At 38.3% G+C, this 26975-nt stretch overlaps 2 protein-coding genes and 1 long non-coding RNA gene across 5 annotated transcripts; 2 read left to right on the top strand and 1 right to left on the bottom strand.

Moving 5' to 3' along the window:
- Positions 1-814: 814 nt before the first annotated feature.
- On the top strand, positions 815-12869 carry LOC106935041 (uncharacterized). Its single transcript, XR_001421827.1, has 3 exons — positions 815-896; positions 10333-10338; positions 12856-12869. It is a non-coding gene; the product is annotated as an uncharacterized LOC106935041 (long non-coding RNA).
- ccne1 (cyclin E1) lies at positions 6052-19802 on the bottom strand. Of its 2 annotated transcripts, none has more exons than XM_015015279.1 (12): positions 19489-19802; positions 18882-18932; positions 18581-18668; positions 16040-16102; positions 14862-15031; positions 14319-14454; positions 13620-13766; positions 13443-13538; positions 10057-10191; positions 9726-9837; positions 8179-8336; positions 6052-7028 (listed from the first exon to the last, which is right to left on the bottom strand). In XM_015015279.1, the coding sequence occupies exons 2-12, from the start codon at positions 18893-18895 to the stop codon at positions 6843-6845; spliced, it is 1305 nt and encodes a 434-aa protein (XP_014870765.1). In that variant the 5' UTR covers positions 18896-18932; positions 19489-19802; the 3' UTR covers positions 6052-6842. The 2 variants fall into 2 exon arrangements, with proteins under 2 accessions (XP_014870765.1, XP_014870766.1); XM_015015280.1 differs by having other exon boundaries at positions 14862-15028.
- LOC106935038 (uncharacterized protein F13E9.13, mitochondrial) lies at positions 18946-26975 on the top strand. 2 transcript variants are annotated; one of them, XM_015015282.1, is made up of 6 exons: positions 18946-19187; positions 21503-21585; positions 21665-21845; positions 21962-22112; positions 23551-23678; positions 26373-26975. In XM_015015282.1, exons 2-6 carry the CDS (start codon positions 21526-21528, stop codon positions 26570-26572), a joined length of 720 nt encoding a protein of 239 aa, XP_014870768.1. In that variant the 5' UTR covers positions 18946-19187; positions 21503-21525; the 3' UTR covers positions 26573-26975. The 2 variants fall into 2 exon arrangements, with proteins under 2 accessions (XP_014870768.1, XP_014870767.1); XM_015015281.1 differs by lacking the exon at positions 18946-19187 and adding an exon at positions 21101-21257.

Raw genomic sequence — 26975 nt, 5'->3', positions numbered from 1 at the left:
CATGGCAACAGGGTTGCGAGATGAGATAGAAACAATGCAAGGCAGGAGGCAGGGTTGGCGCTCAACGATTGCCACTGATGAATGGATTTCCCTCCCTCCCCTCAGAGGGCCAGAAACGGGAATGGAAGACCAGAACGGGAGGACGGCAAGAGAGAGAGAGCAGTTGGAGGAGAAAGGCCAAGCTGCTAGGGGCTTCATAGGTGCACTAACAGCAGTAACAGTATATCTTTAAAGCTCTGATTGTTTTCCACTCAAGGGTCTAATTGAACATGTCAAACAGAGCATTTGCATGGGAATGATTGTTTTTCTATGTTGTCATGCTGAGCCAGCAGTCTCACATCTGTACTGAAGAGCAGCAGCTCAATACTCACACAGGGCAATGAGAGTGGATATGTTACCCACCACAAAGCCAGACTTACACCATGAGTACAGTTAGAAATGGGTTTCTTAAATGGAGGCATGTCTACAACTATGTAGTAATTAACAGTTTTCTGGTTGTTGTGTCAGTAGCCCATTTGTTTAGCAGAATATTTGGGCTACTGAACTTTTTTTTTTTCTTTTTTTTTTTTAAATTCTCAACAAACAAACTTTGTGAAAATGTGGTGTGAGTTTTAACTGCATTGTGTGGGACAACATCATAATAACCCTGTAGATTAGCGATAAGAGGTCACTCAAATATTATTATTTAATATTTAGTAATTATTAATTATTATTATTGTTGTTATTATCATTATTTAATTTCTCTTTGGGATTAATAAATTGTTTTTGAATTTGAATTGAAATGTTTAATTAAACAATAGAATACTTTGGGCAGCAAAGTCAGGGATTCCCCCAGTGTAATATAAGCCTGGTGGGCCACCAGACTTTACATGTGCCCCCACCAGGATAAGCAATGTGTTTATCAGGGAGCAGCTGATTAACATGGCAAAGGCTGAAATAATACCTCACCTGAAGCCTCAAATCCCTGAGGAGGTGAAAAGTAGGCATCATGGAGTAAGAGCAGTGAGGAGGAAGAGAAGAAGGAAGTTCAAACCATTTCTTCTATCAATCACAGAGGGCAGTGGGAGATCACTGGCTAACAAGTTTGATGAACTCCAAAGTCTGAGAAGACTCAACCAGAGTATCAAGCATGCAGTATTGTGTGTTTTACTGAAATGTGATTGCAGGATCATATCCCCTACTCCAACATCTTTCTGCCGGGCTTCCTGACTTGTGAGCAGACATTTATGCTGCTTTCACACCTGACCGTTAGACTCACTTTGATTGGGGTCCATTTGTTACATTTTCAGCTGCTGTGGTTCTGTTTCTCACTGAACTGTTTCAAATGAATCAAACCTTTTGCAAAACCTGTACCTCCCCTTACCTTTGATGGCGCTGCACCAAGAATCACTGAAGAAAACGACATGCAAACTTCAGAAGAAGACACTGAACAACTGAAATACAAGCAAAAATGAAGTGCACCAGATTTTAGTGGTTGTAGGATTTCTCTTTTGTCTTTGGTAAAAGACCATGAGCCATTTCTCTTGCTAGTGTTTGTGTGTTTTGTTTGGTTGTATTTACCCAGAATGACTTGTTTTGTAGTTTGCTTCCTGCTTTTGGAGCGGTCTGGTCTGCATGGAGATCACAAATTCATTTGAACCGCATCAGAGTTCACTTCAACCGAAACCAGACCGAGGTTTGTAGGTGGACCAGAGTTCACTGTTCAGATTAGGTATTCACACCTCCCCAAACAAACTGGACTTTCTAGGCAGATGGACTGGGCTGATTAAAGTGGACTAAACATGGCTGGTATGAATGCACTGTTAAAGAGAAGTGGGAGAAGGAAAGGAGCTGGATTAGCAGTGCTAATGCACTTTGTTAATCCAGGACACATTACTATGAAGTGATATCTGGATGAATAGATCTATTTTTTTGTGGCCATTAAAAGCAGGTTTGTGCAGAATAGACCCAGCCTATCACACTCATCTTTGCTTTTCACATTACTGCTGCTGGAAAACTACAAAAGTCACCTGAAAAGCAGCGTTTGGTTTGTGCTCCCTCAAAATGCCACCAGGTTACAGCTGTTAAAAATTAAAAGAAATGCGTTTTGATTCATGTAATAAGCTCTCTGCCAGTCTCGCTTTGTCTGCCGCTGCCTATCAATCTGAGGTTGTAGGCAAATACGGAGAAGCACCAGCATACACCCACCAACACGCAGGCCTACAAAAGCAGCTCAAAGCCAGTTTGGGAAGTTGTCTCTCTCACATGTGCAAATCAATCTGCAGAGAACAATCTGTCAGAAAAATCTTTAGCTTTAAACAAGCTGCTGTGAACGGGATGAGGCCTTTTCTGTGGGGCAGGGCACTGCAGGGACTTACCAATAGCTGTCTTTATGCATCCCAGAGAGTCAATAAGGATTATGAGAGGAAGCTTTTATCTCTTCAAACACAGGGACCAGTCACTCATTTAAATGGATGAACAATTCAGGTATGCTCAATAAATATAAAAAGAATATTTGTTCATAAATACATTCAAATCCCAACTCCATTCAAATTCTAGTACCATATGCTTAATTTAAGATCTAATCTCCTTTTTTCTATTTCCACCAGTTCACTGAAAGCAAATCTTTGTACACATAGTTGTTTAAAAACCCAAAGGATAAACACAGACTACCTATTGTTGATGGCAAAGAACCTTCATCCTCAACTTAAGACCCACAGTTCCTTTGAGAGTGCTCCTGCTAGATGCCGTATGCAAAGCAGGTGCGCTGAGAAAAACACGCCTAACAAAAGAGACATTATTGCATTTCACAACCTCCCAAAAAGACGAGCTGAATATTAAAGATGACACAACTGTATTTACACATCATTTCATCAGACTTAAAATAACCTCATTTTTTTATCATGCTCTATCAAATAAAGGGAGGCAATAAAATCTGCCAAGAAGAGAACAAATAAAAGCAAATTTTGACATTTTGCTTTTTGATGCCTTCCATTTATAGGTCAGAGGAAACACCAGCCGACCTCTCATTGTTTCTTAAATGCCATTTTGTAAGGCTGGGAAGCAAGAATTAATTAATGCGTGGGTAGCTGCCACTGTCAAGAGGCAGCACATTAAAATCAATGATTAATAAATTCAAAACACACAACAAACTCAGCTGGGAGATGAAAATAGCATTGTGCGCTCCATAGGAAGCAGCCCCAGAGCACGTCCTCCCGCCGAACTGAGCGTCCACTCAGATGGCTAATAGAAAGTAGCCGTCGCCAGCTGTGTGCCTGTGAATAAAATCTCTTTAATTAAATGAATTACAATGGAAGAGGGAACCAGAAATGTGTGCTGTAGTATTGACAGGAAACCATGCCACACACAAACACACATTATGAAATCCCATAAAGATTTAAAATAACACTGAGCCTTTTGTACTTAGGTTATAAAAAAAAGGCTCAATCCACACATTCTGTGTTTAATCTACAACTGCTCTACGGTTCATGAATAGTGTGTACACAGCGTCTGGTTACTTTAGCAATAATGCTAACTTTAAAACCAGACAACAAAACACTTTCATTTGTCAGGTTTGCTACACTGCAATAGGTTTGGTTCAGTTATTGCAGTTTTTCTCAACTGGTTTGAAGTGGTTAAAGGAACTGGAATCCACTCATCACCGGCTCAGCAAAGCAGAACACACCTCCTGCAAACCTGATGTTGACAATGCTGACCAAGTCAGCATTGGATTTTTTATTATTTTTTTTTTAATTGAAAAAATCCAATAAATTCCAAACAAATAATTTTCAAGAAAAGTTGTACATTATACATAAAAAATAAATAAATAAAAACTTTAAAGCCCTAAATGAATGATAATGACTGTATGTAAACTTCTGACTGGAACTGCACCTTGGCAGAAATGGCTGGATAAATGAATGACCTATTGACCCTGTTCCATAACTCACACAGTCTGGCTTTGATTGAACCAAGTCAACTAATTGGATCAGACTGTTTCTAATGAAATAGAACATATGTCTCTTTTTTTTTTTAGTATTGGGTTCTGTGATTAGGTTATAAACAAAGAAGCCGATAACTCTCTTAATACAGATCATTATCTCAGAAATTGAAGCTAACAGCTTGTCCCAGACCAGTGCCAACAAAGGCACTGTTTACTGGATTCACCACCAGAAGGAGACAAAAACATACTTGAAATAATTTCACTTACCTGAAAGGTGCTGTCCAGGGTCTTGAGATCTGAGGGCAGGTGGGCTTGGTGAGGGGTGTAAACCGTCTTGCAGAAGTTGATGCGTAAGTTTCATTCCTGTCCTGTATGCTAATTATTAGTAGCTGCTCCCATGATACCAGAGGATAACTTTGTTCCTCAGAGTTTTTGATAAGCAGAAGTCACACATTGTCAATATCTTCTTCCACAGTTGTAAATAAGCCTGCATCAATAAAATATTTAGGAGTAAGAGAACAGAAACTAAGTCAGCTGGTAACATCAAAGTGTCTAATATACACTGGTGCGAGTTGTTTACATGGGATGGTGGCAAGGCCCTGAGGGAGGTCTGTCCTGGTTCTAACTTTGCTTAGCTAGAGCAAACAGCGCTGCTGCCATTTACAAACATGCAGAGAGAAAACCCTCCTCTGGAGACACTGAGAAGCCTGGATCTATGCGAGTGGTTACCAAGACTGCGTGTTGCTTATTCTCAACATCTAGAGCTCAAAACAGGTGGCCTGCATCTGACAGAGCACAAAAACAATGTTTGATGAAGTTGGTTTTACAAAAATGGACATTTAAAGAAACAAGCTTCATTCTTGATTGTAAAAACAAAAAGAAAAAAACCCAAACCCTCAGAGATGATAGATGGATGAATTTTGATAATCATGTTAGAAAAAAAGGAATCTAATAATTTGTAAAGAACAAACGAGATGCAATAAATCGCTTGAATAAGTGTGCACTCCCTCAAACACATTGGTGAAGTGTTTGGTAAGATTCTATCAGCATCACTGCTGACAATATTTTCACACAATACCTAGCAAAGGTTTTGAAAATATATCAAATTGTGAGATCTCTTGTCCCAATAACCTCAGATTTAGTTCTGAATTTTGTCTAGACAAAATTCAGAATGGGCACACCCGTGCCCATTATGACATAGGGCGAATGAATCCAACTGGTGAACGGCAAAGAACCAAACTGAAGTCAACATCCAAAGTTTTCCACCAGAATCCTGTCAATGAGCTTTGTTTGATACTCTCCATTTCTGTGGTTCTAAGAGTTTACAGACTCATGTTTTATTAAAACAATGTCAGCTTACACTGGCATTGTGCTGAAACTGTACAATTTGATTTGAGTTTCTTAATTTAAAACTAAACTTCTAAATTAAAAAGGGAAATTTGAAAAAAGTTAGGGGAATCGGAGTAAAAGGCATTGAAAACAAGTGCATGCCATTTCCAGATTTCTATTTGTAGAAACTTGATAACCCATGTATCCTCACACTAAACTCCAATAAAAATACATTAAAGTCTGTTGTTGATAGACAAAATGTAGAAATGTTCAACAGGAATGAAGGCCCATGAAAGGTGCAGTCAGAACCACTTCACTAACCAAGACTGGGCATTTTTGCACATTTATCAGTGATTTCATAACTGGAGGAGATTTATTACATCAAACGAGTTACCTAGATTTTTTATACAAGGGTAAAAAAAAAAAAAAAAGTTTATTGTAGAAATTCAAACCTTGTCCTGTCTTTGCCACTGAGGTCAGTTTCAGTTTACAAGGCAAACCAATACAGGCATTTGAGATTCACACAAGTGTTTAATTTTTGAGTTGCCCAACATTTTTACTTGCAGAAAAGCTTTGGGCCATTTTCATGATTTACCAAACATGAAATTTAAGATGTATTGGAAAACTTTACTATAATGCTAAAAAACTGGATTAAAAAATAATTATCTGAACATATTTTGTTAATTTTTTTTAAGAGTACATTAAGTTACTATGAATGGAATATGAATTGTAAAAGCATGACTGACACCTAGTGGAATCGAGCAGTCTTGTGATTCTAGAACAAAGAGACAAAAACCAAACACCTTTTACATTTAAACAGAATTTCAAAACTTTATAACCTTTTTAGAAAAAAGTGCCTTTAGAAAAGGCTAATCCATGGATATCACAAAAATCTTAACCTTTAATGTAAAACATGTAGCAGCATTTTATATACGAAGAAAAATAGAAATCTGACATTTTGATGGGGAGAAAAAAAACTGCAAAGTGTGAGAAAAAAAAACATTAAATACAATCAATGTTGTAGCTTTTAAAGCCTGGCTGGTTCACTTTGAGGTAGCCAAGCTACTGGTCCCAAAGACACGGCCGCTGGTCACATTTCAGCCGACAACACCAGAGAAGGAAACTAAAGAAGAACATGCCATTTCTTGCACACAAACATTTCCCATCATGCAGAGCCCACTTCATAGCAGCACATAGGACCAAATATGACCCTAGAAATAGTTATTGGGCGAATGAGACGCAAAATGGTAAAAATATATATAATAGAAAAAAAAACAATTATGCACACACCAATCACTGTTAAAACACATGCATACAATCAAGTATAGAATCTGTAAAATGTCACCTCTATATTGTCCCTGTATAGGAAACAAGGATAGGAACCTAACAGATTGCCTCACATCGTCCTAATCCCACCTCTGCTTGCAGACTGAAGGAAGGGTTGAATCGGTGACGTTGCTGCAGGTCAGGGAGCTTCTACCTCATCTTTAACTGAAGCCAGCCTGTCTACAGAAGCACTGAGAACCTCCTGTGTCCTTCTAAACAGGTTAGGTTGGCAATCTGTCTGTCTTTTAGGTCCAGGCTGAAGTGTTTTCTACTCTGGCAGATGTGTCTGGAGGGGAGGCGTATACATCCGTGGTCTGACTGTGGGTCCTGAAGTCTCAGCTCCATTCAACTCGTCTGTTTTTTCACTGCTCAGAGGCGGAGTCAGGACGCCAGAGGGAACGGGACAGCTGCTGGGATGCTTCAGGTCCACGCTGTGGTAGGACTGGGCCTTGGTCTGCACACAACCAAAACACACTGGAATAAAACACTAATAATAAGATCTCAATCTGTACCCAGCACAGTTTGTGTGTGGAGAAACTACTGCTGTGAATCGATTAAAAAAAATGTAATCCGATAAGTCACACTATGTCTAACTTTGTAAGCTCGAAATATAAATATGTACAGAGTTGAGGTTCTTATAGAAATGGTGACCTGGGCAACCCTCTCTTTCTGCTGCACGCCAATTAAAATTAAGCAATTATCTGATACTTTTTTGTAGCAAAAAAATCAGGCAATTTAGTCTCTCATTTCTCATCAGCATTACTCCATCACACATGCATACAAGTAGCAGCACACTTGTTCAGGGGACAACTGACATAAAAAATGTCCAATTCACTTTTTGACAAAAAAAAAAAAAACAAACAAAAAAAATCTAATCTCTTTCCAAATGATGTTTTAGGCAAAAAAAAAATAATTTTTGACAAAATATGACTAAGGACATTAATGTTGGAAGGTGATGATATAGTTTATTTTCTAGTTCTTGGGTGCCTACCCCCTTCTGATGTCACCCAGGGCAACTGCCTCAACAGCCCATATCAAACACCACCACTGCATGTTAATGTTTTATTGTTCCAAATCAATAATATATATATATATATATATATATATATACACACACACACACACAAGGAAGGTTTAAAGGAATTCATTTTGCTTTAAATGTTCAATGAAAAATGTCTTCTCCATTCATTTACTATGAAACTTGTACGATGAGGTGACAGTCGCTTGTCATCCAGCAGAGTGACCAGCGTAATTGTGAAATTTCGATCTCGTACATGTAAATGTGTACATGCAGCCTACCGACGTAACAAAAGTAAGCTGAAAAATTTTCAACTTTTGTTGCCGTCTGCTACTGTAGAAAACTTTAATCCGTCACTGTTGTTCATCGCCAACAACAGCAGTAACCGTCTGTGGGAGAGATGCTTTTAGGTCAAAATAAGTAGTTTGATTAATCTGAATTATGTAATACTGATGTGTTAAAATTTTCAGATTATTTGCATATATTAATGTTGACAGACCTAGCAGAAATATAAAACTATGTAAAGATTTACATCTTCTCGCCCTTGATGCATCTGGTTTGTACTAGAATTTAAAATAATTATTACCAGTAATGAAAGGAATGACGAGTGGCTCTGGATGTTGTGCATGTCGTCTGCAGCGATCCCAGTGAAGGTTTTCATTGGTGAGCCGCCGGCCTCTCGCAGCACCATGGCAAACGGGACCATCCACCTCACACACTCTTCCACCTCCACCCTCTTGAGAGCTGCATGAAAGGCAAGGAGCAAAACTCATTACTGTAGCAAAATGAAAATAAGCAAAAATACAATATCTTGAAAACCACATGTCTAGTTGCTCATGTAGATTGGCTTAATTATGTACTTAATACTTAAAGGTACAGCTAGAGTCTTAACACAAAATATACAAATAAATATACATTTTTAGTACTTCTGTTAAATCCCATTTCATCAGCCAGTGGATCTAAAAATGCTCTGATGCTGGTGACATTTAGAGTTGACCCAAAGCATAGATGAACTTAGCAGCTGGTTAAGACCCCCAGACCTTAAGTTCAAATGTTAACATCTGAACTTAAACCATAGATCCACTTATAACATTTGTTTATCGAGAATGACAATGTTGTTAAATTTGATTTAATGGTTTCAGAGATAAATTAAAAGATTTAAAATTGTTCAATATTTAAATTTAAGATTTTAACAAGTTGGAAAGTACAAAGAACAATCTTTGTACTTAGATTGTTTTATTACCATAGCTACAATCTGATGCTATGAGTTTAATCTTTGAGTTTGAGCTCTGTTCACAAATACATCTTAGTAAATTATAATCATCACTGGTTACTTTTAAGCTCAGCTAATTTAACCCCTCTCTCCCACATTCCACTAAATCTGTATTGAAACGCCCTTAGTGTGGCGGATGTGGTTAGCAGGAATAGGGACCCCTAAATCAAATTCTGGTCAAGGCTCCATGTAACCTTGGGCCGGGCCTGCATGACGAGCTAAAGTCGCTGCACTACACATTGAGACAAACAGGGAGATTTTATCTATGTGGCACTACTAGGGAGCAGTACCAAAGAGAAATATTCGGCTCCAATAGGGAGCAAGCTTTCCGTTTAGTAACCTGAGTTTTTAAATAAGCTCCACAGCTGATTGTTTTGTTTGTCTGGCCTCATCGTGACAGGCTTTTCTGATCTCCGCTCTTATTGGCCGGCTGGCCCTGTAGCGATTTTTGTGATTCTTGCAGCTTAAAATGACTGATGTTGTGACAACTTTTTCAAAAAGTTGTGGTCAAAGTTGAAATTTCTTTAGCTTTATTTTTGACAAAATACGGTCTTACAAAAAAGTTGAAATAGCTGCACATAACCTTCCTAAATATGACAGGATTTTAACAATTTAATATTTAAAATGCAAATATCATTTTTAAGGACCTTCTTGAAATAGAACTCTTAATGCAAATAAAATGATTTTTATATAACAGGCAGTGATAGTATTTGTGTCACTGCCAAAACCTTTGGCCCAAGATACAGACACCTTCAAATCCCAACTGAGGCTCCACATATTCAGATATTCAATGACAAACCTCAACATGTTTTTAATTAAACTTCACCTCTCTGCATGTTAGAAAGTCATGTTCTCCTCACCTGAGACATTTTCCACTAGCTCCAGTGAGGAAAAGTGAAACAGTGCAGACGCAGCAAGGATGCCATTGGAAAACTCGAGGCACCTCACATCAAGCATACACAGATCCAGCAACTGAAAGGAAATGAGAGGACATGCTGAAGCAGAACTATTACATTTTCATGCTAAGTAAAATAAACAGTTATTGCAAACACTTATTAAATAGATTTTACAATGGCTTCTACATTTTTGATCCACCAAGTGTCAGCTTGTTTGGAGAAAATCTGGTTTCTTTTGTTTCCAGAGACTGATGAAGCCTCAACCTACAGACATCAAAGTCACATAGAAACACACCTCAGCGATCTGTGTGAAGGTCTCCTGAGGATATCTGGGGATCAGCAGCTCCTCAGTGTCCTTCAGGTAGGCCACCTGCATGTAGACGTTGAGCCAGGAGATGGGAGTCTGTGGACTGAGACTCCAGTTCAACTCCTGTGAATAAAGAGAAGCAACACATCAGAAACATCACTTCCTGCTAGAAAGCTGTCTTATGTCTAGAGCTCGACAAGATGACTGTAATATGCATCATGAAATAAAGGTTTCATATCATTCTATAGATAATTTATAGATTAGTTTTTTGTTTTAAATATCTGAAATGCTGCCACACTAGTGGTGAGACCTTTCGTGATTTATCCAGTTTTTATTCCAGGCTGTAGTTTATTTTTAAGCAGTTATGAGGCCTGGTGGCAAAATCTGAAACTGCTGCTGTGCAAGTTACTCAACAAGGTTGTTGTTAAGTAACCAAAGAGTGAGTGAGTGAGTTAGTCGACACCATCCACCTAGCTTAGCTAGCTGTGCGAGGTTGAGCAGCTAACGTCTTTCCTCTGCCTACATCCCCCAGAATGCTGTGCAGTTCTGGTTCAGAGTTCAATGAAAATTTTAAAACTTATCAGATGTGTCGTCTATTGATATTGATTATGTGTCTATTCTCAATATATATTGTCACTGATTTATTGGCCAGTCCTACTCACATCTGTGATACACAATATAGCACAAATGTAATGTTACTGAAATATCAATGCATGCAAAATCACAAAGACCTGCTAGCTAACATTAGCCAATTATTAAAGTACCATGTATTCAAAATCTCTGCTACTAATATATTCGGTGACTCTTGTTTTTTATGCACCATTACATTTTTGAAGAGGGTAGTAAGGTGATAAAGCCATTATCCACATGACCTGCATATGGATAATGTAAGGCCATGTCTGCAAAACGTCCACTGCAGAAAGATAACACTATTAAGTATTTGATTGTCCTTTTACTTTAATGCTTCAGTTTTGATTAATTACAAAAAAAAAAAAAATTCTACAAATATTAATCCTTTACATCATACTGTGGAATGTAAACCCATATGCTATTTGAATAATAGTGTTAAAATTAGTAAATTATCAGATCCAGGTGAATAGAGCTGAATGATCTTACACAACGCTCCTTCCTCCTTGTTGTGATTCGCCCAAAGTTTGATATTTTATTACTCATTTCACAAAGTGAAAATGGTGTTCTTCAGATTTGCTACACCAAATGTTGTGATGATTGTGGCTTACAGATTATGAAAACCACAAGTTCTGGCACAGAGATCATCAATCTGTGGTTCTGCTGGGTGTAACGGAAACCCAGGGTGCTTTGATGGCAGCCTTCAGCTCATCTGCATTGTTGGGTCTGGTGTGTCGTCTTCATCTTGACTCTATAGACGCCGAGTGCAATCAGATCAGGTCAGGTCAGTTTGCCAGTCTCATCAAGAACAGGAATACCATGGTGATTGAAGCAGCTTTTGGTACCTTTTGCTAGTGAGAGCAGGTGCTAAATCTTGGTGAAAAATTAAATCAGCATAAGTAAGCATGAAGGGCTCTAGAACGTCCTTATAGTGTCTGACTGACCCAGACAGAGCAGCTGAAGGCTTTACAGGTGTTTTGAGTTAACTAGTTGATTAAGGCACGACACAGTGAGTTTCCAGTATTTAACTTTTCACAATTTTCAAATCTTTCTGAAACGTTGGCATTTTTATATTGAGTATCTGTAAGCCATAAATGTCAAAATTACGAAACATTGAGCCTTGAAATCTCACTCTGTATATTTAAGCTAACATATAAATTTCACTTTCTGAAATGGGTGACAAGAAGTACAACTTTTTCCACAATTTTCTATTTTTTAAAATATACTTCAAATGTAACATTTAATTTTATTATTTAGTGGAGAAAAGAAATACCATGTTAACCTTTTTTTTTTTTTTTTAAAGATTTTTTGGCTCTGGTGGCCTTGGAGAGTGGTCAGACAGGAAGGTAGTCCATGAGACCCGGGTTCAAATCCCAGCTGGTCATCAGGCTGGGATTCGAACCTGTGACAGCTGCATCGAGGACTAAGGTTGCCATACATGGGTTGTGTTTTTCCCCTGTGCCATCATTGCACCCCCCATGTTAAGCATTTTTAAACACACTTGGTATCTACAACAATCTGCTGAATAAATGCTGTGTTCCAGTTAGCTGGGTTTGACGTCACAACCGATGTAACAGCGTTCCAGTTAACATAATTGGAGTCGGACAAGTCAGAATTTCAACATAGTGACACTCAATTAGCCACTGTTCGCACTACCACTTATGAACATCACATTAAGACTAAGCTTTACTTTCAATAGGCAAACAACTCTTAACAAGTACAACATAACATTTGTCACATGTTAAACCAGCATAAATTAATAGCTACACCTTAAAAGTTCTAACTACAAAAACCTAAAGGGATTTTACTGATGCAAACTTCTGTGATCTGTTGCTTTTGGAGCAACAGCAGAGGAGAAGAGAACAGCAACAACTTTGGATAGCAAAAAATAAATAAATAAATAAATAAATGGCTATGCAAATTATAAATCAGTAATGAACTGTATTATAATAATTTCAAAGTTAGAGGAAGTTTGTAACATTAGCAGATATTTCACAAAACCAGAGAAAGGCGTTGCAAAGGAGCAGAAACCACACAGACACACAGCAGTATCTCAACTGTTAAAAACCTGTTGGTCCCAAAACTGTGGGTGTGTGTTTTAATTTCTTTTTGTTTCCAAACATAAATAAGTTCAAACTAAAATATTACTTTCAAAGACAGATTTAAGTCCTCTTTTGCCCCAGATGGCTGAAAAAAATAGTGAATGATCTTAACTATTACAGTTAAGCTGGGATGGCAAATTATTTTAGAAGTAAATGGAGTGCAACCCCAGGGGTAAGATAAAGCCCCCAGAGAAGCATCCTGGATCCTGGGAAAGATTCCTGCATGGAAACGTCCATCAAGAAAAATTTATTTTAGGGCCAATTACACACATTCACAAGGGATGCCAACAGATTCGTCCAGATGTGTATTTTCTAAAGTTTCAGAACTAACCAATGATAGATCTTTTTCATCCATTTATCTCTGCATCTATTTATCTACAGTTACATTATGGACCTTAATGTGTGACATATGAAGCCAATTTCTAAGATGGTCATTCCTTTTCCAAGACCTAGAATACAGAGCTAAAGAATACAAGCAACTCTGTCAATACATACCAACTATAAATTCTCACAGTTTAAGAAAAATGGCGAATGTTATTGAACTATATTCATTTTTTTAATCTATGGGAAAAAGACGTGTTGCTAACTTTACCTGTTGACATGCAGAACATTTTATGGGACATCTTGGAGTTAAGTGTTGCTTACCTTCATGATAATGATCTCCATATTGAGAATCTCATCTTCTGTGCAGGCTTCGTCTGTAACGTAGGCAAACTGGTGGATTTTTGGAGGATACATCTCCTGGAAAAACAAAAATCATGAGATGAGGACTGCATCAGCAAAAACCACCATAATGATGGAAAACAAAGTAACAGCTCTAACCTCCACTTTGGCAGCAATGAAAAGACACGTAATGCCAATGAGTTGCAGTGTGGATTTGAAGATGTTCCTCTGTGTGGCCATGAAGCGATCAAAGTAGTCCTGAGCGAGGTGATACGTCTCTCTGTGCAGTTTGTACACCTCGCTTACCTAAAATCCATTCAAAAAGAGGAAAAAGAAGTTGAAGGGCTTACTGCAAATCACTTAGTGCACGCAAACATTTTAAACTCAAAGAGCTTTATAATTTGTTTGCATTAATAAGGACCCCTAGATGAATCTTAATTAAGCTTTTATCTGCATTTTGTAAACATCTGAGCCAGTTCCCTTAGACATCTGTCACACGATGCTCTCAGCTGCTACATCTAGGGCTGGGCGATAAAACCACCATATCTAATCACAACAGACACGTGATCAATATCAACAGAAAATACATCTGATAGAATGCTGATCAGCGGGCTGCACAGTTGGTAGCACTGTTGCCCGGGGTCTTTCTGCATGGAGTCTGCATGTTCTCCCTGCGCATACATCAGTTCTCTCTGGGTAGTCAAGAGGAATTGCTTGACCAAAATACAGGTATAATTAACAGAAAATAATAGTTATTGATATCAACTGATATGAAATGCTTATGTCACAATGTGTTTTTCAGCCATCTTGACCAGCACTAGGTAGACCTCCCCTCAAGGGTGTTGCCACCTTACTGACCTCCATAAGCCAGTCCAAGAGGATGGCCCTCATCTTGGGCTCCAGATGCGGATGCTTCTCCAGCATGTGGATGTCCCTGGAGTAGGTCTTGTCCTTCTTCAGCATGTTGCTCCACACCACATCCTTACTGGCCCAGCTGACAAATACAGAAGCATTAATTCAAAATCAATCCAATGGAAAAACTGGAGGAAACAATTGGAAAATAAATGCTGTAAAAAACAACATGACCTAGACCTTTTTCCTTCAGAAGCTAAAAACACAGTAAAACTGTTAAAATATATTTCTAGGTCAACCATAATCAGCCAGATGTGCTGCCTTTTAACGAAGCATTAAGAACAGACTTTGCTTTGTGCACTGAACTCAGCAGTTGTCGGAAACTCCGAGTTTTAGCTTCCCATTTTAAAATGCCCCAGCCACCCGAGTGAAGTAGGTAGATATAGAAAATAGATGGATGGCTTTTGGAAGCTCACCCCTTGATGTGCCCAGATTGCACCAGACTGGGCTCCCAAAGCTCAGAACAATCAACCACTAAACAGAACTCACCACAGCGTGGGGAGCGGAGTGCAGTGAACCGGCGTTACAAAGATGTTGTGAAAGTTGTAGTGAAAGAGGCCCGCACTGGTCAGGGAGCCCTGCTGGTCCTCCTCCTGAGGCGGAGTGGAGGTCCAGCTGCGAGGACTTCTGCAATCCACCTCAAGACTGCAGCTCACCTGCTAGGAAGACAAGATGCAAGCAAAATAACACAATGTGTTCTACAGTTAGGAATGACTTTCCTGAGGGATGATCACAGACAAAAGGAGCTCAAAGGTGGGTGTTTATCATATCACTTATGATATGATAAACATATATCATAAATGGTCTGACTTATTGTGAACAATTTATGATTTTGTTTCTTATGAGTCTTAATAAATTATTTTCTATTTTTTTCTGTTTGTTCCATGAAAGCATCAATAAATATTGGTAAATTAAAAAAAATGGATCGAGTGCTGTTTATGTGTGGAAATAAATCAAACATCTTGAAGTCGCTTCCTGGAGAAGCTCATTTCAAATGAAAATGTTTTTTATCATTATAGTAATAATACCATAAAATATTGTGATAAGATATAAATAAGATCATATTAACACCACAAATGCAATATTTGTTTGTTCTTGCAATATCATTTGCTGCAATAGAGGCTTACTGCAGCAAATGATCACCTCTGATAGAAATATGGTACAGAAGATGCACAATTATTTATTAATTTGAATTGCCTAGTCAAAGTTTGGATCCAAATTAAACTGAAGAAATTCTAAACAACTTCCAGCTGCATCATTTCTAAAAGGTGTTCTCACAGAAGCCGATTAGAAATGCACGCCACACTTTTCATATTTTCATTTGTGAGACGAATTTGAAATTCATAAATTGTTTTCCCTCCATTTCACAATTAGGTTGGTTACATACGTTGGTCTGACACAATTCCTGTGCGCACACAAAGTATTATGTGGCGAAATGTAAAACATATTATTACATTTGATTAACTTCCTAATATAATTTCTGTGGAATTTTTTTCATATTATTCACAGCTTTTCATTTAAAGACAAACAAACCTTTTCATCTCCATGCACAGAGCCTGAACTCTGGGCTAACAGTCCTTCCCATCAGGCCAGTTGATGGAAAGAAAAGCTACCAGTTTAAACTTCCTCTCAGAGCATTTTGAAGGCAGCCAGAAAAATAAACTTACCTCAGACTCACGGTGCTTTTTCTTTGTCATCTCGTCTACCTCTTCATCCAGGTCTGGTAAAAACTACAAACCCAAGACAAAAAGAATGTATGAACAGATTTCAACCAAGGCTCAGAATACACAGCAAATGCAGACAGTTGTATATACACTCATGAGCATCAATGATCAATTAGGAGCTGTTTAGTAATTTATTTCAACTTCAACTTTCAACAATTTTCCAGGGAGAAATGATTATATTTCTGACTTTAATTTCTTAAACCAAGTTAGGTGGACCCCTCACATAAGCTTTTCTCTGATCCCTACAAGGTGAGAACTACATATACCACCACAAATATAGACATACACACCACGGAAGACTTGGTTAAATCTCTCTTAGCATTTAACCCTTTCACCAAGAACTGTGGAAATTACACGGTTCTTTTCAGTCATCAAGAAGCTTCTTGCTGAATTCTGAAAATATGTGAGCACTCCTGTCTTAAACCTCCCTTCTTGCCTGGAACAGACCCATAGTTCATAAACAAGGTTAAGGTCCATGCCAATAAAGAAGTTTAATGTTGCCCTACCTTATCCATTACCAACAAATCAAAAACCAGTTCTGAGGTCTGTTTGAAATCATTGATCTGTTAAGACACTTAAATGTGTCCCAATTTGCAGCAATACTAGCAGGGGAAAAAGAAAAAAAAAAGTCACATCATGATGGTTCTACAACCATGGCTGGTCCAGTGCCGTTACGCCTCAATTTAGCTCCTTCAAGTATCAGTCCCTCCAGGAAGTTGAGATGTGATCGATGCAAATTCACTCATTCGCAAATTTTCACCAGTCATCAGAACTTTTCCACAAATCTGACCGATCACCTAAATATTTTCTCTATTTCCTTTTCTGACCAATCACTGCAACACAAATACATTTCTGCAAATCTCCTGAACCTCCTAATTTAACTTCCTGTTTCACAATGTCACTGAAAGTCGAACCAGCAAGATGGAAGCATGTGTAATGCTAAACGGTAACATTTAGAGTCACATTTACCTTTTTTTATTTGTGCAAAAACCATCTTGAAACTTTCTATAGGATTTGCATATGCTGTGTAAACCGTTTGTTAACTTGACTGACCAATGTGGAATTCTTCTTTTGAACTTTGACATCTCCTCAGGACATTATTTGATTTGCATTAAGTGGGCTTTTTCAAGAAGGTACTTGAAAATATTATTTTCACTTTAATAACTGTTCAAATCCTGTCGTTATTGTAAAAGTCAGCTATTTTAACTTTTTCGCAAGACCATGCTATGGAAAAATAAAGCTTACACAAAACTTGCTACTTTTCGAAAATGGTGCTGCAACATCAGTAATGTTAGGCTGCAGCAATCACAAAAAAAATAAAAAATGAACAGCTACATCCTACAGCAGGGGTGGGCAATCGTCCTCGAGGGCCGGTGTCCTGCAACTCTTAGATGTCTCCCTGATCCAACACACCTGGATCCAGTAGCTGAATCACCTCCTCAGTGCAGTCAAGTTCTCCAGTCCTGCTAATGACCTCATTATTTGACTCAGGTGTGTTGAAGTAGAGATGCACCTAAAAGTTGCAGGAGACCGGCCCTCGAGGCCTGGAGTTGCCCACCTCTGTCCTACAGGGACTGAAACATACTTGTCATTGCAGTCAATAGCTCTATATTCATTTTCTCCTGAAGGAATTTTATTTATTATTGTGGGAAGTTGCACATTTAAGCTGAGCATGAATGTATCAATTTCACATAAAAAAAATACTTTCCTGCCATTCTCTCAGTTCATGTTGATGTTAAACTGGCCTTAGAGTTCATGGCAGGTTTGAGCTTTTGTGATTTTCATAAATTTCCTGACCAATCCTGATCATCTGATCTGAAATGGGAACACATCTATCCTAGTAGACTTGTTCTAGGCTACAGTTGATCCTGGAATGGCACATAAAGACTTGCTGACTGTTCCAAATCTACACTTCCCCCCTCTTACATCTTGATAAAACTCCCATAGACTCATCGTTTGTCCATCCAGCTAGTGGGAGTAAACAGAATCTATCACCCAAGAGGAGAGCTGAAGTTAATTGATCAGTTATAATAACTTAAACCAAAATTCAAAAGACATTCTTCTAGAATCAGCAACTTAGCATTTCATGTTAACCAATTAATTTTAATCTGTATATATAGTCTTTGTATCGATTAGGAATAATAAAAAAATATTTTCGAATGTGTGAATCCAATTCTTTAAAAGTAATAATTTTATGTTGGATCAATATTCACAAGTCTCCCAGTTAATGAGGTTCATATGCATGGTGTTAAAGAAAACTTCTGAATGTACCATAGATCTTAAGAATAAACTGAATAGTGATTAAAAAAAAACAAGCAGTATCACAAGCAATAAAACAGAGTAACATCTACTGCTAACTGCCAAAAGGAAGCAGAATCAATGGACATTTGTGAGATCAGTGTGGAAAAAAAAAGAGTTGGAACTAAAGGTGTATTCCCGTTTAGACTCGGCAGTAAAGACAAACAGGCTCTCAATGCTCCTTACAATAGCAACATCTGCCTTCCTCTTTCTCGTTCGTACTGTATTCACTTTGGGAGCTCCGACTGCGGCAGACTTCGGTTCCTTGTCTTCCCTGTAAAATAAGCACATAAGGAAACGGGATATTAACTCTCATGTGTCAACGTAACATCGTGGAACAAGCCTGCATTAACATGTTCTTGTGGCCCAAATAAAGTCCTGTGACAACAGGCCACAGATTAGCCGGATGGCTAAGGCTCTGTAACTTTCTGTCGTCACACTCAGACACTGGTTCCGAACTCATTCATAAACTCAATGTCAGACTCACTGTTGTCCCCGCATTATCCTCTCAAAGGCCGCTCAAACGTTCAGAGCAAACCTAAGACAGAAAACAAGTCAGGTTAGGAGAATTTTTAAAAAGAAAACTACACATTCATAAATCCCCAACCCCCACGCTGAGCTCCCTCCTTCCGACAAAGCCAAACCGAGTGAGGCGCGGGTAAACTGGTACAGTACGCAGAGCTAAGGCTCTGCGAAAACAGGCCCAACAAGCAAATCTGAACATGAAGTCATTTTGTGACAAACTCCAGATGATACAGTGTTTGTAAACCTTCACGCCGTCGCCTATTTTAAGGTAAATTCCATTTCTTGCACCTCGCTAACTTTGGACAGCTGCTTTTCACATAATGGCCGAACAACCAGTACATCATCAGACACGCTTGAGATCTTGTTTAACAAGTCGAACAAACAAACAAACAAACAAACAATATTAGGCCTGAAGTTAACAATAGCAACACCCCGACTTTCTAATAATTATTAGAAACAGCGTGTATTCCAACTTTGTTGCAGTTTGGGTAAGTCAGTTGAGTTTTCAGAAGTGTGAGCTGAAACTGTTTTAACTCGCTGCAGTGACGGTTGCGATTGAAGCAGCTCACCTCAGGTCTCTGCCCTTGAAGTTCACTCTTCTCAGTGTCAGATATAAAATATGAGCGCGTGGCTGTTGCTCGGACTTCTGGCCGCTTTGTTCGGTAGTCTGAGCTGAGCTCGCGCCTTGCACAGAACAGATGAGTCGACGCTGTGACGTCAGTCAGGAGTTCATTTAAATTGGGGCTAAACCTCCACACTAAGCCGCTTTTTACGTGACTATTTTCACTCTTCTCACCTCCGTGTGATGCAGTTGAAATGCCTAGCTTTTACATCATCACGATGGTATTTTTACACTTTGTTAAAAGAAGCAAAAATTTAAGTTTGCAGTGAAGTCCAGTTAACAGAAGGCGTGACTGCTGCGGTGACAGCTGCAGGGGCGGTGTTTTCGCAGCAGGAAGTCTCCAGATACCGCGTGGCTTGCTTGTCAGATGTAAACAAACCCCCGGTCTTTTAGATTAAACCAAAAAATGTGAACAAAATCATAAAATATTTGTAGCACTTAAGCGTATTTTCTTTCTGTGAATGTCTTACATTGTTGTCACACAAGGTTATGCAGATGGCAGCGGCAATTTAACCATAAACCGCCAGAAACACCGACCGAGAGACGTTCGCCGCTCTATTTGTTTTGTCATACGTCACTGACGCCGCCATATTAGAGAGGCTGAATTGTAACAAACAGAACAGTTACTTAGGCTCATTTGTATTTGATTTCATGACCGTTAGCGAGTTGAACACCAAGTCTCTTGCTAAATTTTACCTGAATATAAACTGCGATAGTTAAGTTAAACTGTTATGATTTCTGGAACAGACTGGGCTTTTGAGCATAGTCCTCCAGAAGGTTTAAGGTTAAGGCCATTAAAAAGCTTAGTGTTTTGCCAGTTTTATGTTAATGTTTTGCCAGTTTTAATGCCCAATTGGTGCATCACTTGTGTTCAAATTTCAATCATTTAGCTGTTGATCTGTGTTCCAGGTACCACTGGAAGTGAAGCAATGCCACAGCTTATTGATGCCACCATTGAAAAGTTTTGCAGCAGCAAAAAAGTTTCTATCATATTTTACTGATAAAGCAAAGATTTAGATGTTAATCCAAACAGTAAAATATAGATGTACTTCAACATTTTGACTACAATGATAATTACTAATACTACATTTAAGTCTTTTCATTGGGCTACTGATATTTTATTCGACATAATCATGTAATTATTTGTTTAAACTTTTATCTCCATCATGGCTTGAACTATCAAAATTGTATATAAACCATTCAATAATTATTTATTAATTTCATAATGAAAAATAAATTGGAAACAAATATGGAGTAGATTTATTAGTTTATAAACGTATCCCATAAAGTGTGTCAAAAATCTATGAGACATACATCTATATTATTACGCAAATACACATAAAATTCTTGATTACAACTTTAAGTAATTATATAACTAAATAATAAAAACAATATTCCAGATTTATTTTCTTATTTCCATTCTTCCATTCTGCAGAGATTTTGGAAGTGTTAATGAATTATATCACAACATCAGATAACCAGTCGTAGACTCTTTGAACAAATTTATTTAATAACTTATTTTTCCAGCCTTTCATTGATTTTTCTCTTTGAACCTTGCTCAGTCACATGCACCTCATTCCAGTGAAAAGGAAAACTAACTTTGTTTAGTCTCTGCAGCCTTGTAGCTCCACACAAACTACAAAATGAAGTTTCAGAGCCTTTTTGGATCCTTAAAATCTGTCATTATTGGTATGATTCATGCCAAAGCCTTGCCAGGTAACTTAACATTTTTATAATCTTTGTTCTCTAATGTTTTACTGTTCACTTTTTTATTGTTCATGGAGCAGGAGCTCCTGCTGCTGAATGACTCTGGAAAGATTTTACACATTTACTCTTAAACTTCCAACAAATTAGCATTGCATATGCTGAAGTGTTTTGCAATAATTGCATTTTATATTGTGTTGAAGGGATTAGCAAACAATTGTAATTCTTTTTGAATTGGTCCTTGTTCTTTATTCCAGGTACTCCTCTGGGTTGTTTAAATATGTTGCAGATTGTCAAAGAAGCATGCCATGAAGCAGAGGTCTACCTTGAAGCAGGCATTGTAAGTTTCTACACATCACATTACACAGCTGAAATCTTCCCTTCTAAATGAGAGTGGAACTCATAAATATCTCATCCAGGACGGCTTGATCATTGAAAACATGCACGATGTCCCCTACTCGTTCAACTTGGGCCCTGAAGTGTGCGCCTGTATGACTGCGGTCTGCTCTGCTGTCAGACATGTCTGCCCCACTCTGCCCCTTGGAGTCCAGATCCTATCTTCTGCTAACCAGCAAGCGCTAGCTGTAGCTTTGGCTTCAGGTTCAGCTTTTCATCAGCTAATCAGAAAATTTCCCAGTTCATGCTGGGTGTTTTTACTCTTGAGTTTTTTTGTTCAGATCAACTCTTCAACCACTTTGATGTGTGTATGTTTTCAGGTCTGGATTTCATCAGAGCAGAGGGTTTTGTCTTTTCTCATGTGGCGGATGAGGGTCTTTTGAATGCCTGTGCCGGGGACCTTTTGAGATATCGCAAGCAGATTGGAGCTGATGGGGTTCAGATCTTCACCGACATCAAGAAGAAGCACAGGTGAAGTGACCATCTGTTCAGTTAAATCCCTGAACTGTCGTCCCTAAAACGTTCGCATGTTAGTCAGCGGGCCCATAAGGACACCAGTAAAGCTGCAGTATGTAAGATTTATAAACAATATGTTTTTTATATATTTGTTGTAATGTCAGTACATCATGACAGTATAACATGAGACAGATAATCTGTGAAAAAAGTCAAGCTCCTCTGTTTTCTTCCTGTGTTCCTGTTGCTAGCTTTCTAAAATGCACCGCTCTGGGTCAGAAACACTGGTCTTAACACTGTTAATCACCCTCCTGTATACGCTCCTCACGCCCTCCCCCATTCTCTCTGCTACCCCACACCTGCTTCAGCACAGGTGTTAAGGCTAGTTAGTATGGCCAGCGATAGATAAACAGTTGTCCTGGAATGATAAGTAATTTCTCCATTATTAGCACATCGAGCAATGCATACATGAGGGTGATTGACAGCACTAAGACCCCCCTCCTGTCTCTGATTGGTTGTTTCTGACCCAGAGTGGTGCATTTTTGCAGATTCCAGTAGGAGCATAGGGAACACATAAGATCAAAACCTAGTGACCTTTTTAACAAATATGTAAAAAAACAAAATAAAAAAAAACAAATAAAGCCTTGTTACTTGTAAAAGTTACAAATATGTATGGAAATTGGTTAAATTGTAAGTAGGGTCTAAAAAATGCTTCTAAATGTGAAACAATTGTATTCAACCCCCCTCTGAATTAGATACCCTCCAGTAAAAACCAATGCAATCTACTGCCTTAAGAAGTCTATTGCTATCTATTGATAGCAATTAGTTAATAGTGTTAGTTAATAGTGTTGACTTTTTGCTTTAAAATGAATGTTTGCCTTAATGCAAACAAAAATGAATGTTTGCCTTACTGACACACAAGAGGCAGGTCAATATAACACACTTCCATCTCACTCTGTGAAAAACAACAATATGCCACTTAGCATCCTGAGAAATAGTTCCCACTTCCACCTTTTTCTTCTTTCAGTTTTTTTAAAGTGTTTACTCAAAAACTCACATTTACTCAACTTTTGGAGACATGATAAAATGAATAAAAACTTCACACAACTGAAGTTAATCAGTTAGAAGTAGAAACTCACATTTAAGTTCAAAATCTAAAAATTGTAAGATTTCTTTGACTGACATCGTAGAAGCCGTCTGTATAAACAACTGAATGTGTCTCAAATGTTTGACAGTGTAGGCTTATTTTAATAGAGTGTGTATAGCAAAAGCATGACCAGTCAAGCTATATTAAAAACTTATCATTTTTAATGAAATACAATTTAGAGTGTATACTTTATCTATATTAATACAGTACTATAATTACTAATCCTAATATCTCATGAGTTATCTAGTTCTGTGTGTCAGAAGTGAGTCATGCTGTTTGTTGCTCAGCTTGCTGCCTGTGTGTCTGCAGCTCCCATGCTCTGACAGCTGATGTGACTATAAAGGAGACTGCCCGAGCTGCGGAGTTCTTCCTCTCAGATGGAGTCGTCATCACTGGGGCAGCGACCGGAGATCAGGCTGACCCATGGGAGCTCACAGGTACTGGTGCACTTTGTTCAGCTGGAAGCTTCTGCAATGTGAAGACAGTATGGAGCATCATTGTTTCACACTCAATCACTGCCTTGAAACAAGACGCAGAACTAAACAAATCAGTATGTTTCTACACTGACTTTGTGATGGACAGATCATTCCACTGATTATTTAGATTGAACAAAAAGAAAGTGCATCAGCATGTAACTCATTTTAGAGGCTGTTAGATGATGTGAGCAGCAGAGGGCACTGTTGTAGTGAAGAGTTGATATTTTACTAAGATGGGGAACAATAGTTGAAAGTAACAATCCATATTCATTTACGTTGCTTTAATTTATGGCACCCATCATGTAAAAGTATTTAATATGCATACAAGAATTTAAACTCTGAAAGTCCCCTGGGTAAGAACATGTGAACTGTATGTTCTTTAACTCAGGTTTTATGCTCAAGAGATGACAGACACATATTTTCAACATTTTGAGTGTTATAGCTGCATTGGAAATGTGGCAGTATGAACCTCTATTGTGATTTGAGACATCAATGATTTGTTTCTCTGCGGCTAAATTGCTTTCAATAGATATTCTAATTTTTTATATGAGAAGAATAGCCATGGTAAATCTGCAGTATGTAACTTTTATAAACAATGGGGTTTTCAATCACACTTATTTATGGGCTGCTCAATGTGCTATTGGCAGAGAAACAACTCACCATTATATGACAACTCTCTGTCTGCCATGCTTAGCGTTAGCATTCACAGCAGGCTCTAACAGTAGTGCAGCAGAGAGTCAGTAAGGAGTGAGTAATGTACCGATATGTCTCTTTTCTCCCCAGCACTGATGTCTCACCTGGTTATTATGATTTTAACTAATTCTGGGGGATTTCCAAACGCTATATAAAAAGTTAGTTGATTTTTGGGATCCACGTAGCTCAGTTAAAGGCAGGCGCACCAGATACAGATATTAATGGGTAGAAGCCACTAGAGCTACAAAAATTATTTCACTTTAGAGGTTTAAATGATTGAAAGTCAACAGAAAACAAAGGAAAAAGATTATTCTCCTTCATGCCTTAAAGCATAAACCTTCATGTGATTTTTATTAAACATAAAGGAGTGTATCAAAGTACATGCCACTAGTTGATGCCTTTGCTGAAATTGGCAGAAATCCTCAATTTAAATGCATAAATTATTTTAAGAAATTAAAATCCTGACCTCCTTTGATGTGGATCCACAAAAACTGAGAGCAGTGATATTTGATATCTGGATGACTGATTGACAAATCTCTGATTAAAGGTCTAAGACCATCTCACGTTCAGGATCAATTATTCTCAGGACTTTCAAAGGGTCTTTAAGAGTTTTTCTTTGAACAATAACAGTTTTAAGCATTGTAGTTTCAGTATATCTGAGATCTTTTGTTTAAAAAAAAATAAGTCTGAACTATGACTAAAGAGATCATAGATGTCCAGGCTGAATTTGGTAGATTTTAGGTTCTAAAGGGAATATTTTGTGAACATTAGAAATACTTATTGATCTGTTGGTAAAATGGACATGATAATAAGTTTCACGGCCTCTAATTTCAACATATTGTCACATCTAATAGTTGAGACTTATCTCAAACACACTCTCTGTTTATATGTTTTTTTAATCATAATCAGGTAAAATTAAAAAATAGTTTATCGGTGACATGTTGGGAAAACTTCGGCTTAACATCTAGTCAAGTTTCCCTCATCATTTGTCCCTGTGGGAGCAGGGATTTCAGCTTAGAGCAATTTAAACATCAGTACTGAGTACCTGTGTATTGTTTGTTCTTTTTGCCCAAAGAAAGGAATGTTCTTTGTCCCACTTTTCTATTTTAAAGATTCTCGTGAGAGTGTAATGTGGTGTGAGAGTCCTCACCCAGAAACACCACCGGGTCTAATTTGATCCAACTATTACTGTCAGAACTCAAAACTCAGCCAGACGTTGACCAGTCACATAGCTGAGGGTCTCATGAGTGCTGAAATACAGAACAGGACACACACTTGCTGCTTTTTTCCTCACAGGCGCACACACGCACACACACACACATACACACACATACATATGATTTGTCTGTGAACTGAGCAGGCTCAGACAGAAAGATGCCGGCCGTGTCGGCGTGGAGTTCAGCCTTCACCCTGTTCAAAGTTCACTTGGGCTGATCTGCCCTCACTTATCTCACGGTTCATGAAGGCACCTCTCCCTCTGCTTTGTCACTTTAGAAAACAGGAACAATTTCAACCTGAGGGAACAAAATACATTCTTCCCCCTATAGTTCAAATAATATTATTTTTAGCAATTTTTTGTTGTATTTTTTGCATAAAAAGTTGGAACTTAATGGTAAGTACAATATTTTATAAAATAAGAACTCTTTCAAGTAACCTTTTATTCTTGTAGATGAGTGTTTAAGTCACCACCTTTCAAAATGTGAAAACCTTAGATAGACCAGGAAGAGTTCCTGGTGTCATTATGTCCCATCTTTCCTGTGCACACAGTTTTGTCGCCCTTTTTCACTCCCAAACATTTTCCGCATGTTCACTCTGCAGGACAGGATGTTTTATGATCTGTGCTGGAAGTTGATAAGACAAAAGCTGGGAAGATCTATAAAACCATGTGAAACTAGACAGAGGTCACGGTTAATTTATGAATGAATCAAAGCAGAGTTCTCCTGCTGTGTTTTGCCTTTGCAGAGGTCTCCCAGTCTGTGAAAATCCCAGTGCTCATCGGTTCTGGAGTGACATATGACAATGTTGAAAACTTCCTGGATGCCAGTGGAATTATCATTGGATCTCATTTTAAACATGGTGGCCACTGGGCCAATGCAATTGATCCAGAGAGAGTCAAGAGGTTCATGGCAAAAATACATCACCTACGAAAGCAACAGAGCTAGTTCTCACCACCACTAAGCTGCTGATTGACAATAAAGGCAGATTAGATTACTTCCTGTTTGTCTGGTTTGTGCTTTATCAGTTTAGTCCCATCTAACCAGAGCACCTTCTTCCAGATGAGGGTCTGCAACCTGCGGCTCCAGAGCCACATGTGGCTCTTTATAACATCCACTGTGGCACTTAATAACTTTAACCAAAAATACTAAAGAATTAATGCTTTAAAATGTAAAGGTCTTTAAAAATGCTAGCTGTTTTCATGTAACAATGTAGAGCATATTTTTTTAACCCTCCTGTGATCTTACTGGGATGCTCAGGAGGAGCGTGGCAGATGTCACAGTCAGACAGCAGAGAGGAAGAGGGCTGAGGTCCCGTCAGACCGTCAGTTCCCTAAACCACATACACACA

This window comes from Poecilia latipinna, unplaced genomic scaffold (assembly GCF_001443285.1).
Source record: "Poecilia latipinna isolate Pla-1442-1.1 unplaced genomic scaffold, P_latipinna-1.0 Scaffold1898, whole genome shotgun sequence".
Lineage (NCBI taxonomy): Eukaryota > Metazoa > Chordata > Actinopteri > Cyprinodontiformes > Poeciliidae > Poecilia > Poecilia latipinna.
This window is presented reverse-complemented; position numbering and strand designations above follow the sequence as displayed.